Below are 14,153 nucleotides of genomic sequence, written 5' to 3'. Positions count from 1 at the left end.
GGAAAAGTGGCCATAGATTTTCAGCTCCTGTCTTCAAGAGTTAGTGACTATTTCCCACTCCTGAAATGTGGGCTGGCATTTTGACTTACTTTGACCAACACAATGTGGCAGAATGATGTGGAAGTTCTTAACCTAGGCCTCAAGAAACCCTGCAGTTTCTGCTCCCTCACTGGAATCCCTTCCACCACCATGTGTGCAAACTTGAGTGAGCCTGCTGGAAGATGAGAGAGCATGTGGAGAGAGGGCCCAGCTGCTCTAGCCTTCCCAGCAGGAGCACTAGATACATGAGCAAGCCCAGCCCGGAAAAGCTGAGCCTGGCCCAGACCACAGAACCACCCAGCTGAGCCCAGCCCAAACTGCTGATCCACAGAATCTTGTGCTAACTCAAACAGTTGTTATTTTAAGCCACTAAGCTTAGGAGTGACTTGTTACATGGCAATAGATAACTGATACACACATGGCCCAGGATCAAGGGGGACAACAGCTTAGATAAACACACGGAAGAGAGGTCAACTTATAGGAGTACTTGAAGGAGAGGTGTTTCCCAGGTTCAAAGATGTGATGGTGGCAGAAATCAGAGACCAGTGCTGGAAAGTGAAAGTTAACTATTAACAGTGGTTCCTTACAGAGTTGGGGTGGGATGAGGTCCTGTGTACCCAATGTATGAGTTGCTTGCATAATGGTTTTAACAGCTTTATTGAGGATTGTGTAAATTTTTGAATAATTCAATATTTATGTCTTAAAAAACAAGTACTGATTAGAACATACAGGAGGTGATGTGGACTAATGGTTCGGGAGAGTAGGTAAACCAGCTGCATCACAATCAGCCAGAAAGTTTTATACAAACATTGAGCCCAGGGTCCCACCCCTGGGTAGTATGATTCAGTTAGTGTGGACAAGGGCCAGATGAGTTGTGTTCTTCATATAGTTCCCCAGGTATTGAGGTTGTCAGGGTGAGAAGAAAAGAGTTCTGAAGACAGAATCCCAGAAAATGTCTTTACTTAGGGGTCTGAAAGGAGAAAAATGATTTTCAAACTAAGCTCCTGTGGAAGACTAGAGTTCCAGAAACATTTACACTATGCATTTATAAAACAGCAATTTATAGCACTTATTGCATGATTACTAAGTCCCAGGCAATATGATAAGCCCTTTATGTTTATTACCTCATTTATTTATTTAGAGACAGAGTCTAACTCTGTCATCTAGGCTGGAGTACAGTGGCACAGTCTTGGCTCACTGCAACCTCTACCTCCTCGGCTCAAGCGATCCTCCTGCCTCAGCCTCCCAAGTAGCTGCGATTACAGGTGTGCGCCTCCATGCCCAGGTAATTTTTTTTTAATTTTTTGTATTTTTAGTACAGATGGGGTTTTACCATGTTGGCTAGGCTGGTCTCAAACTCCTGATCTCAAGTAATCTGCCCACCTCGGCTTCCCAAAGTACTGGGATTACAGGTAATAGTAGCCAGGCCTATTACCTCATTTAATACTCATAACACTCCCCCAAGAAACTGTGGCCCAGGGAGGAGAGGTAGTTTGTCCAAAGTTAGCTAGGCGGAGTCAGAATTTGAATGCAGGTCATCTAATTCCAAAGTCTTTCTGTTTTTGTATGTTTGCTTTTACAGGGAAAAATTATTTACTATATGAAATTAGCTCAACTTTAAGTTTTATCCCATATATGTATTATACCTTTGGAATATAACACTGTTTATTTCTAATAGAATCTAGACTGTGAGCTCATCTCTGGGAGGAAATTGTCTTTTCATTGCCTTATCTCCAGGGCCCAGGATGTAGTTCACACTCAATACAAGTTTGTTGAATAAGAAAATGAATGTGTGGATTTGGGATCTGAACCAAAGTTAGTAGTTTTTGTTATTTTAAGTTTCATATTCCAATAATGTTAGCATTCTTCTCCAGGGAGAGCACTACTTTTAAAAAGGCAGATGCACTGGAGTCGTGAGGTGGACAGCAGATTTTCCGGGGCTGTGCAAGACAGGGTTGATGAAGAAACAGAATTAACCAATTCAGACCATATATTTCCCCAAAGAAGGCAATGAAAGGAAAAAAAAGAGGAGGATCAGTTGCACCCATCTCCAGGAGGGAGACAAGACAAACCTGAATCGGTTTTACAGGCTGAAGAGAGATCACCAGTAGAGGCGAAGATGCAGATGGAGGAGACAGGTGGGATTAATAGAGGGCGAGACCCAGGGAAGGGGAGGAGGGGTCCTAGGGGAACTGGTCTTGGGTAGGAGGGACACCTGTTCCTCTGAATCATTCTAGGCAAACAAGGGCTGTCAAAGATGCAGGGAGGTTTTTGGCAGAGTGAAGGGAAGGAGAGCACAGGAAGCAGGACTTTACGGAGATGAGAGCAGCCCAGTAAATGAAGTTTCTCTTCCAGCCCTCACCATCTAGGGCCATGGGTCAGGACATTTAACTCCAGAATTCTGCAGATCGATATGGGGTTACGAAACTTAAAAAATAATAATATGAACTACTATGTACGATCATCATAGTTTCATTTCAAATAGAGGGGTGGCATTTAACACACCAACAAAAGGTACAACGGGCATAACCTAGGAATAAATCTACTCATTTATGACCAACTCATTCAGCTTTTTTTTTTTTTTTTTTCATTTCGCCAGGGAGGATGACTCCTTCCTCCAGGACGAGTGCGTGGGGAGCGCGGCGCCAAACCGCCCACGCCGGCAGCGGTTCGCCATCCCCGCGGGGCGGGCACGGAGCCTGGCAACACGAGGGCGCCGCTCCCGCTCCCAGACAGCCGGCCCGGGCTGCCGTCCCGCCCAGCGGAGCAGGCAGCGACTCGCGGGGTCCGGGGCAGCCAGCGGGGCACTCCGCCCGGGGCCAGCCTCGGTCCCCGCCGAGGGCCAGCGGGGAGCAGACCCCGGCGGGCGCATCCCGGAGCCCCGGGCGCCCCTCCTCGCCCCGCCCACCCGGGGCCCACCCCGGCCCCTGCCCCTGCCCCGCCCCTCCCGGCGCCTCCTCCGCGCCCTTCCTCGGGGTCCCCCCCGCGGAGCGACCCTGGCGGGGCAGCCGGGGTGGGGGCGGGGTGGGGCAGAGGTGACAGCTCGGTAGCCCCAGTGCCCGGGTGCCCTCCTCCGACAGCTCTGCCCGGTGGATGTGGGGACACCACCCTCGCTCGAGCTCCACTGCGCGTACCCGAGTCTCTGGGTCCCAGATGCCCGAGGGTCCCCGGGTGCCCGAAGCCACCCTGGGGGTCGGGACGCTGGCGCCGGTCCTCGCCCCCGGAGGCCCGCTTCTCCCGCAGGAGAGCGAGGGTCAGCAGGCGCTCTCGCAGGGCCACGCTTCGGGCGCCCTACCTGTCGTAGCTCCAGCGACTGTAGGACAGGGTCCGGTGGCTGCTGACTCCCTCCATCGTCGCTTCGGGCTCCGCTCGGGGCTCGGCGGGCGGCGGCGGCGGCGCTGGGCTCGGGGCTGGCTCGCTAGCTGCGGGCCGGGCCGGGGCGCGGGCGGAGGACTGTACCATTCGCCCCCCGGGGGGTGGCCCCCCCACCCTCCAGCTCTGCCAATGGCGGGGACGCGCGACTGCGGGGACCCAGGCCCGTGAGGCCCCCTCCCCCGCGCTCGGGCCCCGCGGGGGCGCGGCTGCGGCAGCCTGGGCGGCTTATTTATTTATTTCCGAGGTGTGCTCCGCGTCGCCATGACAACCGCTCCATCTTTTCCGGCGTCACTAGGGCACCGCCGCTTTCAAACCTTCCCGGGACAGGGGTTGCTAAGAGGCTGCTCCGGCTTCTGCTCGCCTGGGAGTCCCGGATCCGCTCTCGCCACTCAGGGCCCTTCTGCAGAGGCGACCTCCTTTCCGGCGTGGGAGCCTTCAGCCAACCTCCCCCAATCAAGTCCCCCCCCCACCTTCTCGGGAATGGGAATAGCCATCCCCCAATTTCCTAGATTCCCGCCGTCTCCCCGCCCCTTCTTCCCCAGGGTGGAAGCCTTGAAACCACCGTCCCCTCCTCTCTTCAAACTGCCTCCCTCACCGAGAATGGAAATCCACTCCTCCCTCCCTCTCTCCCGGGTGGATTCCCTCGGCTCTGCTATCTGGTCTATTATGGCCCTCTGGGGGTTCCGAAGACCAAGCTCTGTAAACACTCCCATTTCTAGGCCACCTCGTTCTGTTTATGTCCCTTTGTGCTTTCTCTCCATTACTACTGAAAATCCTCTGGAAAGAGTCCAGGTGTCTTGGCTCAGCCAAAGGAGAGTTTGTCTGACAGTGACCCAGGGAAGACTATGGCAAGAAGGCCCGCCTGGGTGGGGCGGGTGGGGCAGGGAGAGCTGGCGGGCGCCTTCTTGTCTGCCTGGCCTCCATTCCCTTCCCTTCCCCCACCTTAGGCTGATGGCTTTAGGGATTTACAGGTATAATCTTCTTGCAGAGGTCACAAGAGCCTAAGAAGGACCTTTCCGGCGGTTGCCGTGGGGTGGCTGGCTAACTTCACGCCAGGATCAGGGTCGGGTGGAGGTGCTGACGTTCCCAGGAGGAGTGGAGGGGGAAGTAGGATTTGCGCTACACTAATCCAAGGATCCTGACAACTCCTGTGAACTAGAGTTAACCCTGTGGGTTACAGAGGTTGCAACTGGCAGTGCACCTGTTGCATCCAGCCCACAATCACAGGGGAAAAATGCTTTTCATAGAATAAATTGACAACACTTAAAAATTGGGAGATTTAATTAATACATATAGCTTTCTTGAAAACTAAGACTATTTGGCAGTGCTGGGCCGGTCTTCAGCATGGCAGGCATAAAGCACAGAAGTGGCTGTCCTCTGCCCCGGGAGCAGGAAATCTGCTGTTCTATAGGCCTCTGGCCCTAGCCGGCCAGCTTTTCTTACTTACATAACTTGCTTGGTCCTTATAGCTTTTAAGTTTGCCACTTGTGTGCAATACAGCCATCTCTATAACCCTTGAAGTGCCCAACTTGCTCACAAAGCTACCCAAATGCATCATTAACCAATATTTACCAAGGGCCAGGTACTGAGCAAAATGCTTTATGTACCATGCCCCTTGTGGAGTTTACAGACTGATGGGCAAGAACTGACTCCCCCAAAAAGCCAGTGTTCCTGAACCACATCTGGATGGTGAGGCTCTTGGCATACCCATGACCTCAGCAGTAGTGGATTGAAACTCCAGAATCAACTTGTTGCAACTGTGTGAAACCTTATTTCATTGTTTATGGGTAGGGGTCAGGTGAGCTTCCCTCTCTGGAGAAGGTGCGGGAGTTTGTGGGGTCTCCCACAGAAACTGCAGGACCAGAGGCTACTGCTCCTGACTTGTCATAAGACAAGTCCTAAGGATGTCCCTTCTCCAGAGGACAGGCTCCATCCAGCAGCATGATCCCAGCCCAATCCATGTTGGCTCAGAACCAGCAGTCACAGAGCCCTCCTGAGACTGACATTTGGCACTGGCTGCCAGGTGCCTGCAGCCTGCCTTGGTGAGGCCACTGTAGCTACAAAAGCCGGTAAACCTGCTACTGGCTCTTAGAGCCTCCACCTCCAAATCCTGAAATCCTCTAGAAGTGCAAACAAGAAGCCCAAGGCCAGGAGTCCGGAACCAAGGCTGAAAGCTGTAGAGAAGCTGTACCCCAGACATCCCTGGGAGAACTCTGGGCTAGGCAGTTGGAGGAGCCCAAACAAAGCTCCTATGTGTCATAGCTCCAGTGGCTGTAGGAAAGGGTCCAGTGGCTGCAGGACAGGGTCCAGTGGCTGCTGACTCCTTTCATCACCGCCTCTGGCTCCACTCATGACGGGGGAAGGCTATGGCAAGATCTTTTGCGGGAGGACCTGTTGACCCTTATCAATGCCAGGAGCTGTGCATCAGCCATCTGTAGGAGGAGGACGTGTGGCAATGTTAAAGCATGGCCACAACATCTTCGCCCTTCCTCTCGTTGAGAAGCAAGGTCTATGTTACCTCCCCTTTAATCTGGATGCTGTGTAACTTCTGAGGTTAAATAATGAAAGGCCCTTCAACATCCCCTGTTCACTGGACCCCTGAGCTGACATGTTAGAAGTCTGACTACTGTGAAGCTGCCATGCTGTGAGAAAGCCCAAGCTACAAGGAAAGGTCATATGTGGGTGCTTCAATTGACAGTCCCGGCTGAGACCAGCCTTCAAGTCCCCGCAGCCATTCACCAGACATAGGACTGAAGAAGCCTTCAGATGATTACAGCCCCTAGCCCTTTAAGTCATCCCCAGCTGCTTGAGCCTTCCAGCTGAGCCCCAGACATCACAAAGGAGAGACAAGTCATCCTTGCTCTGCCCTGACCTGACCCAGAGAATCTGTGAACACTATGAAACGGTTGTCGTTTTATGCCATGGATAACCAGGCAGGCAGAATTCTTCTCAGAGGAGCTGGTTCTTTTTCCTTGAAAGCTGATTCATGGGCCTTTGGTTATGACAGGAGGGGTCCCAGTTCGTCTGCAGAGAAGAGCTGCAACAGGAAACTGTGGATTGTTCTGCACAGAAGAGCGATAGGAATTCAGGAGTTGTCGTTCGGTAGCTAGATGATGAGAGGTAGGGGTAAGACTGGAACTGGGAGAAGAGAGGATACAGGAGAAAAGCCTGAGTAGAAAGAAGGTGAAATGGCAGAAAACAAGACTCGTAAGAAGGAAAGTAACTGGTGAGAAATTATTCTGAGGGTAGGGATGGCCGAAGAACTTGAGGAATGGAGGTGTCTGATGTTCTCTTTTACGTTGGTTCCTGCTCCTTGGTGCTGCTCTATTACCTCCAAACTTTCAGAAAAAGTCTGATATGTATATGCCATCACCTCCTATGAAGGATGCTTAGGGAAGGCAGAAGGTGGGGCACTGTCTGCAGTGGGACACTTTGTGCGACAAAGTGGAGTAGGAGGACAGCAACCCTGGCAGCTTATCGGAGACTGAGGAGTTAGGAGCAGGAATGCACATGCAGAGGAGACTAGGAGGGCATGCCCCTTCCTAAGAATCTCTGGGAAGGGATCTTGGGAAGAATCAGTGAGAGTACTAGACTTGCCCAGATGAAAGGAGACAGGCTAGAGATCGTCTGGGATTTTAAGGGAAAGCGTAAACTTAGAAGGCTGGAAGCTTCGGACCATGAAGATGTGTGGCCAGCAGTCCTGGAACTAGGGGTCTGGCTACTCTGCAGTAGCAAACAAGCAATGAAGAAACCCAAAACCAGGGCCTAGGGCCGAGGGCTCATCATGGCAAAGTGAGGAACAGTGATCTGGGAGTCTACATCCTCAAAGAATAAAAACTGGAAGGAAAAATCCCTTATTGCAGCAGAGATGGAGAGTTATAAAGAAAAACTGCTTCCCAGGCTGAAACATGGTCTATACTTTTCAGAGTAAAGCTCTGGGGAAAAAATTCTGCTAGTTAGAGCCAGTGTGCTCCTAAGACCCACCCTTTCCCCTTAGTTTCCATTCCCACTGCTGCCACCATGTTTTACCCCAAGGATCAGTGGTTTCCCTTTAACATTCTGTGTTTAACATCCCTTTAGCACAATCCCTATGTTCCTCTAGAGCAGCTAGGAAGGGCTAGCTTCATTAACTTTAGAGGAAAGATGCAGGAAAATACAGAGTTATCACATGAAATGCATAAATACAGGGTTCAGAACCCTGCACCATGCCACTGGTCATCTGCAGGTATCTATACTCTGATTCCAAAAGGTAAACTTGTCTACGGGATTTCTTTCCTAAGACATCCTGACAATACCCAAGGTCAAGAGGTGAAGATGCTCATTTCTGTTCTGAGAGACAGGCTGCATGTCCAGATGACTAGCACCTTGAATGACCTCACCAACTGATGGTTTCTCCCTACTCTCACACTCACAGAGGGTGGCTTCACCTTTACCAGCCCAGCTGAATAACCACATTGCAATCTAATCGCTCCTGCTATGGACTGAATATTTGTGTCTTCTCCAGATTCGTATGCTGAAACCTAACTCCCAAAGTGATGGTGTTAGGAGGTGGGGCCTGTGGGAGGTGATTAGGTAATGAGGGTGGAAATGGGATTAGTGCCCTTTATAAAAGAGGCCTGAGAAAGCCCCTTCCACCATATGAGGATTCAGTGAGAAGACCAACATCTATGAACCGGGAAGCAGGCCCTCACCAGACACGGATGCTGCTGACGCCTTCATCTTGAACTTCGCTGCCTCCACACTGTGAGAAGTAAATTGCTGGTGTTTTTGTTGTTGTTGTTGTTGTTGTTGTTTAGGCACAGTTTCACTCTTGCCACTGAGGCTGGAGTGCAGTGGTGCTATCTCAGCTCACTGCAACCTCCGCCTCCTGGGTTCAAGCAATTCTCCTGCCTCTGCCTCCCTAGCAGCTGGGATTACAGGCACCCACCACCACGCCTGGCTAATTTTTATATTATTAGTAGAGATGGGGTTTCACCATGTTGGCCAGGCTGGTCTCGAACTCCTGAGCTCAGGTGATCTACCCACCTTGGCCTCCCAAAGTGCTGAGATTACAGGCATTTCGGTTGTTTTTAAGCCAACCAGGTTATGGTATTTTTGTTTTAACAGCCCACCTAGACTGAGATAACCCCCATTCCTTACCTCTCCCGCTTCTGCAAGTGAAGAAAGGAGAGGAGATAGGGATCTGAGAAGTTCACGTAAAGTGACAGGTAACTTTTCTTAACACTCCTCACTCTGCGGTACGTAGGTATGTAGCGCCGCCCTTGATCACTCCAGCTCTCAGTGCTTGGTTGAGATGCCTGCTGTGGCCTATTTGGAAGCCTGAGCAAGGGGCAGGTGGGGGTGGCAGCTGCATAGGTAGTGATAGACATCAATGTGAGTGTTTAGCCATTTGTTCTCAAGGTGGGAAGGGGTGGAGGGAGCTCTTAAAATTCATGGTAGAGTCAATCGTTTTGAAAGCCATAGATTTTAAGGACAATTGCAAGACTGGGACTGTTTATGCAGCGAAAAGGTTTGTTGAGTATCAGGAGTTAAGGTTCTGGCATTAAAAACAATTTGTAAAGGATTTACTTATATGCTTTTTGTTGTTGTTCTGTTATTTTTTTTCTACTATCGACAGAAGAGACAGAAACTATAAACTATAATTTGGTTTCAATTCAGGTCACTAAACGCCATTTCTGGCATCCCTGAATTTGTAAATGACCAATGATCACATGATCATGTGGGTTACTATTATCTCTAACCTGTGTACAATAGCCACAGCATGAATTAGGTATGTCATTTTGATCTATTATTAATATTGGAATATTTGCTCTCAAATATAGGCAAGCATATTTTAGGTAGAATTTGGAGGAAAAAATTGCCTCATGTGTTTTGTAAGTTTGGATTCTACCATATCTATTTATAATGACTGTATGCTGCAATCTATATAATCATGAGAGCTTTTAATTATGTATCAATTGTTAAACATTTTCAAACAGTTAAATCTGAAAACAGATGGGCAGTTAATTCAAGTAAGTATTAAGAAGGAGTTACCCAGGTAATTTTAGAAAGAACATCACATTCTTTCCGAAGCCACAAATATTTATAATGATGTAAATAATAAAAGGCAGCATATAGGAAGAGCTGGGAGAAGAGAAGCCCGAGTGGAGGTTGTAGGAACCCTGTGGGCACTCTGCTTCCAGCATGGAGCCCGAGCTGGGCCCGTCAATGAAGGCTAATGATCCTAAAGGCAGGGCCATCACAGCATTTCATTTCCTTAGCTTGGTGTCAGAAAATGCCATAGAAAGTTCTGGGCTCCCCAGGAGGCAGATAAAGGCAAAAAGGACAAGTGGACCCAAATGCTTCTGTGTTTGGGTGAGGAAGACGCAAAGCACAGGAGCCAGGTGAGTAGACAGATGATGCCGGGATGGCAATCAGGAGTGGAGGTAACGGGTTGCAAATCAGGACCAGGTGAGACAACGTAGGTAGTTCTTTTTTTTTTTTTTTTTTTTTTTTTTTTTTTTTTTTTGAGATGGAGTCTCACTCTGTCGCCCAGGCTCTAGTGCAGTGGTGCAATCTTAGCTCACTGCAACTTCTGCCTCCTGGGTTCAAGCAATTCTCCTGCCCCAGCCTCCTGAGTAGCTGGGATTACAGGAGTGCACCACTATGCGCAGCTAATTTTTGTATTTTTAGTAGAGACGGGGTTTTACCATGTTGGTCAGGCTGGTCTCAAACTCCTGACTTGGTGGTCCACCCACCTTGGCCTCCCAAAGCGTTGGGATTGCAGGCATGAGCCACCACGTCCAGCTGAGACAAGATAGTTCTTACAGAGATGATGATCATGGATCAGATACTTTCCTTTCTCTAGGTAGCAGGATGACACAGAAATCCCTCTTTCTCAGGAGTTTAGGAAAGAAAGTGTCAGGAGTTCCCCAAACCATCTTTAGGTTTGATGATTCACTAGGAGGACTCACAGGGCTCAGCACAGACTCATATTCATGACTGTGAGTTATTATGGCGAAAGGATTCTGTGTCAGTGTCTCTAAGACCCAGCTCAGCCTCTGTGATTCACTAGAATAACTCACAGGTCTCAGAAGCAGCTGTTATACTCACCATTATCTCTTATTACAGTGAAAGAATACAGAGTAAAGTAAGCAAAGATAAAAGGCTTTGGGGTAAAGCCAGGAGAAACCACACGCATTCATTCAGGTGACCCCACCTGGTGGGGCTGCATGAGAACTCACTTCATTCTTCCAGCAACAGTGTGTGACCACACATGGTGGTGTTGCCAACTGGGGAAGCTCACCCAAGCCTTAGCGTCCAAAGCTCTTAATGTGGAGTCAGTCAATGAGATGTGAAAAGCCCGTGTAACTGGCCTCAGCTGCCCCAATAACTCCTTCTTCCCCCACCCCCAGAGGAAAGCTAAGAGTTCATCATAAGTCATTTAATTAGGATAAACTTATCTGGTCAAACTGATACAGCTTCTCCCAAGGCCCCTGGCACACAAAAACACTCATCAGGCAAAATATTCCAAAGGCCCTCAAAACCTAAGCACCCGCACCTCTTCTCTAAGGACCGCCTTCACACAGCCGGAACCACTTTGCTCATCTTTAAAAAGTGCCATGATAGGTACCTAGGATCTGCCTCCACCCTGGGATGGCCCCTGCCTAAGCCTGACAGATGCAGGAGCGAGAGAGTGCGGCATCCTTGCCTTGCGTGTAGACAACGCTGAGGTGTAGCTTGTACGCCAGAGTTTCCCTGTAGGATAGTGGTGACTGTCACCTCTATGAGACTTTGCCTGAAATCACTCTCTTGCTTGGCTTCTTTTTTTCCTTGTCCTCCGACACCTAGTCCTTTACTTGTCTCCCTAGCTGTGTTTCAGTGGTGTGTGGACACTGGCTAGTCCCCAGAGCTGACTGTTAGCAATTCTTCCCAACTCCATATTCAGAGATATCCTGTTGGTAGCTTCAAATTGGTCGTGGTGGGAGTGCTCGCTATAGGGTATTTGGGGAAATTGTTGAATGCTTGATGTATAAATCAAGCTTATTTATTTTCTTTCCAGAGAGCCAGTTGTTACTCATTTACCATCACACCAACTGAGCAGTCCCTTAATAAATCACTTGAATATAAATATTTGTGTCAGTGTCTGCTTCTGCAAACCCAACCTAAGAAAGTAACTACCTTGGAGGTTTTTTGAGTCAGGAGGCTCAGAGATGTCGGTTCAAATATATTTACTATATGAGGCCAGATGACCCACTATTTAAGTTCTAAGTGGACTAAGGCAAGAAAGGAATCTTCAGTGGGTTGAAACTGAGGTGCTGGCTGCTCCAACTCTTGGGTTTGATGACCTGAAAGTCCAGTAGTGCCAGAGGTATCTGTGATAGAGAAGAGCCCTGAGTTGGGTCTCAGGAAAGTCGTGTGGAACTTTTAGGTTTGGGGCTGGGCCCTGTCTTCTGCAGCAGAGAATGACTCATATTTGCAAGGAGAGAGCTCATAGTGTGCACCTGGGCCCTAATAGAGCTTGAATACCTGATGTGGGACATCAGGACACTATATGACTAGATCTGCCCATAGTGATCTGGGATACCAGTCATAAATGCACCCAGTCATGGACTGGTTGTTTTATGTTTACCAGTTCACCAGTTAGAAACTAGCAGTTCATTGTATGAAGACAATGATTTGGCGTTGGATCCAGATAGGTACAGAAGGCACAAGTAAATTACGTGAAGACACGATTCGAACTCGATGTCATCTATCCCTGTTGCACCAACCTCCTTCCTGTGGGAGTGTCCCATACCACCAACTGTTGCAGGAGGAAAAAATCTGAGCCTGATGCATGGAGGGGTTGGCTGAATATGGTGGTGTGAACCAAAAATGAATTCCAGCCGTTCTACACACCCACTTAGGAGAGGTTCTTAAGCTGAGCGTAGGGGACATCCTCCCAGGGGGAAGAAACTTGGGCAGTACACTTGGCCATCCACTTTGCATGTTGGGAGGCATGGCCTGAGGCAAGAGTACACGTGGACCTCTGGGCACTGGAGAACAAACTCACTTGGGAGTCACAGGCCTGGATGAAGCAACACTGGAGAAGGAAGTATAGGGGAGATGCATGTGCATGGACTGATGGAGTGGGACCAGAATGTGCAGAGCTTTATGCCTCCTGTCAAGGCCGATTAGAGAGCATCTGCTGTGCAGAGGGCACTCAATGACCAGGTATGAAGAAGGATTTGTCTGGTGAGTATCAGTCAGTTTCAATCCTCAACTAAGGGCTTGAGCCCATGAAGGCAGTGGGAACAAGGCAGAGATGAAAGCTCTGTACAGGCCCCGCCACAGGGACTCCCTCTCACCAAGGCTTATTTACCTGCCACTGCTGCTGAATGCAGCAGAGAGCCTGGAGCCTGGCTATGGTGCATTCCTTCATGGTACTGCCTCAGCACCTGGTGGAAACTTAATGAAGTCAGATTCCTTCCACCCTGAGGGGGCAGCAGTCTGTCCTTACTGACAAAGAAAAGATGGACACCTCTTCTGATTGATCTTCCTTTCTTGTTGTGCTTCACCAGTGGTTTACAGAGTATCTAGTTTATCACCAGGGGATCCTGAATAATGAAGTCTCAGCTCAAGTGTATATTTTATGATAAAGGATCATGACAGCGGTCTTGTTAAAAAAAAAAAAAAAAAAAAAAAAAAAAAAAAAAAAAAAAGGGCCGGCCAGGCATAGTGGCTCATGCCTGTAATCCCAGCACTTTGGGAGGCCAAGGCAGGTGGATCATGAGGTCAGGAGTTCAAGACCAGCCTGGCCAAGATGGTGAAACCCCATCTCTACTAAAAATATAAAAATTAGCCAGGTATGGTGGTGGGTGCTTGTAATCCCAGCTACTAGGGAGGCTGAGGCAGAGGATTGCTTGAACCTGGGAGGCAGAGGTTGTAGTGATCCGAGATCATGCGACTACACTCCAGCTTAGGGGACAGAGCGAGACTTCATCTCAAAAAAAAAAAAGTCTTCTAATATACTGGATTACTTGGAAACAAGGGGTAGAAAGTGCGAGTGGCCTATTAAAGTCCAGGGAAGGAACCAGCTTTGGGATGACACCCTGTGGATTGGGTCACTGTCCTCCAAGATGGAGTGTATGCACTAAACTATTGGATGATGTGTAGTGCTGTGTTGGGACACACAGGGCCGGAGTAACCAACAGGTAGGACTGGCCCCTTTCAGCATCACTCCAGCCAGCTCCTTGCAGAAACTGTGCTTCGTATTTCTGCAGCAGGCTTCATTGCATCAGAGGCCCTGATTCTCAGGGGGAAATATTCCACTGATTCACATGAGAAGTTTCCATCGACTCTTGCTGGGTCGCTTTGCGCTCCTCCTGCCAGTGGACCATCAGGTAAGAAGAGTTACCATATTGGAGTTGGCAATCAACCCCCATCCTGAGAAGCTAAGGTGGCTGCTGTGAAATGAGGCAGGGAAGATTAATTTGAAGCTTGGGTGCTGGAGTGTCTCTTGGTGCCTTCAGGCCGAGTGATAACGGTGCACAGGAAATCACAACCAGCAAATAGGGTAGTGGCAAGACAGTCAGGGGCCCAGGCTCTCAGGAAGAGCAGCCCAAACCAGCTTTAGTTTTGAACAGATATGAGAGAAATCTGGAATTGGTGGGTTGGGGAGGGTGCAGGGAGATGATGAATATTAATTGTGGCTGAGGACCAGCTGCCATAGGGGACTATGGTTGATTCCACTAATCCTACTCTTGAAAGTCCCTTTTCTA

General features: G+C 49.3%; 1 protein-coding gene across 2 annotated transcripts in view; it reads right to left on the bottom strand.

Annotated features, from left to right (window-relative positions):
- TUB (TUB bipartite transcription factor) overlaps nucleotides 1–3,467 on the bottom strand; it is a 90,714-nt gene extending 87,247 nt beyond the window's left edge. The window contains exon 1 of one of the 2 annotated variants that reach the window (XM_074401053.1): nucleotides 3,335–3,467. In XM_074401053.1, the coding sequence (XP_074257154.1) occupies nucleotides 3,335–3,390 (56 nt within the window). In that variant the 5' untranslated portion in view covers nucleotides 3,391–3,467. The remainder of the gene's footprint in view (nucleotides 1–3,334) is intronic. The other variant, XM_039470853.2, reaches the window with a different exon arrangement.
- Nucleotides 3,468–14,153: the final 10,686 nt, after the last annotated feature.

Source organism: Saimiri boliviensis, chromosome 6 (assembly GCF_048565385.1).
Source record: "Saimiri boliviensis isolate mSaiBol1 chromosome 6, mSaiBol1.pri, whole genome shotgun sequence".
Lineage (NCBI taxonomy): Eukaryota > Metazoa > Chordata > Mammalia > Primates > Cebidae > Saimiri > Saimiri boliviensis.
The sequence above is the reverse complement of the archived record's forward strand: the minus strand, read 5'-3'. Positions and strand labels throughout refer to the sequence as shown.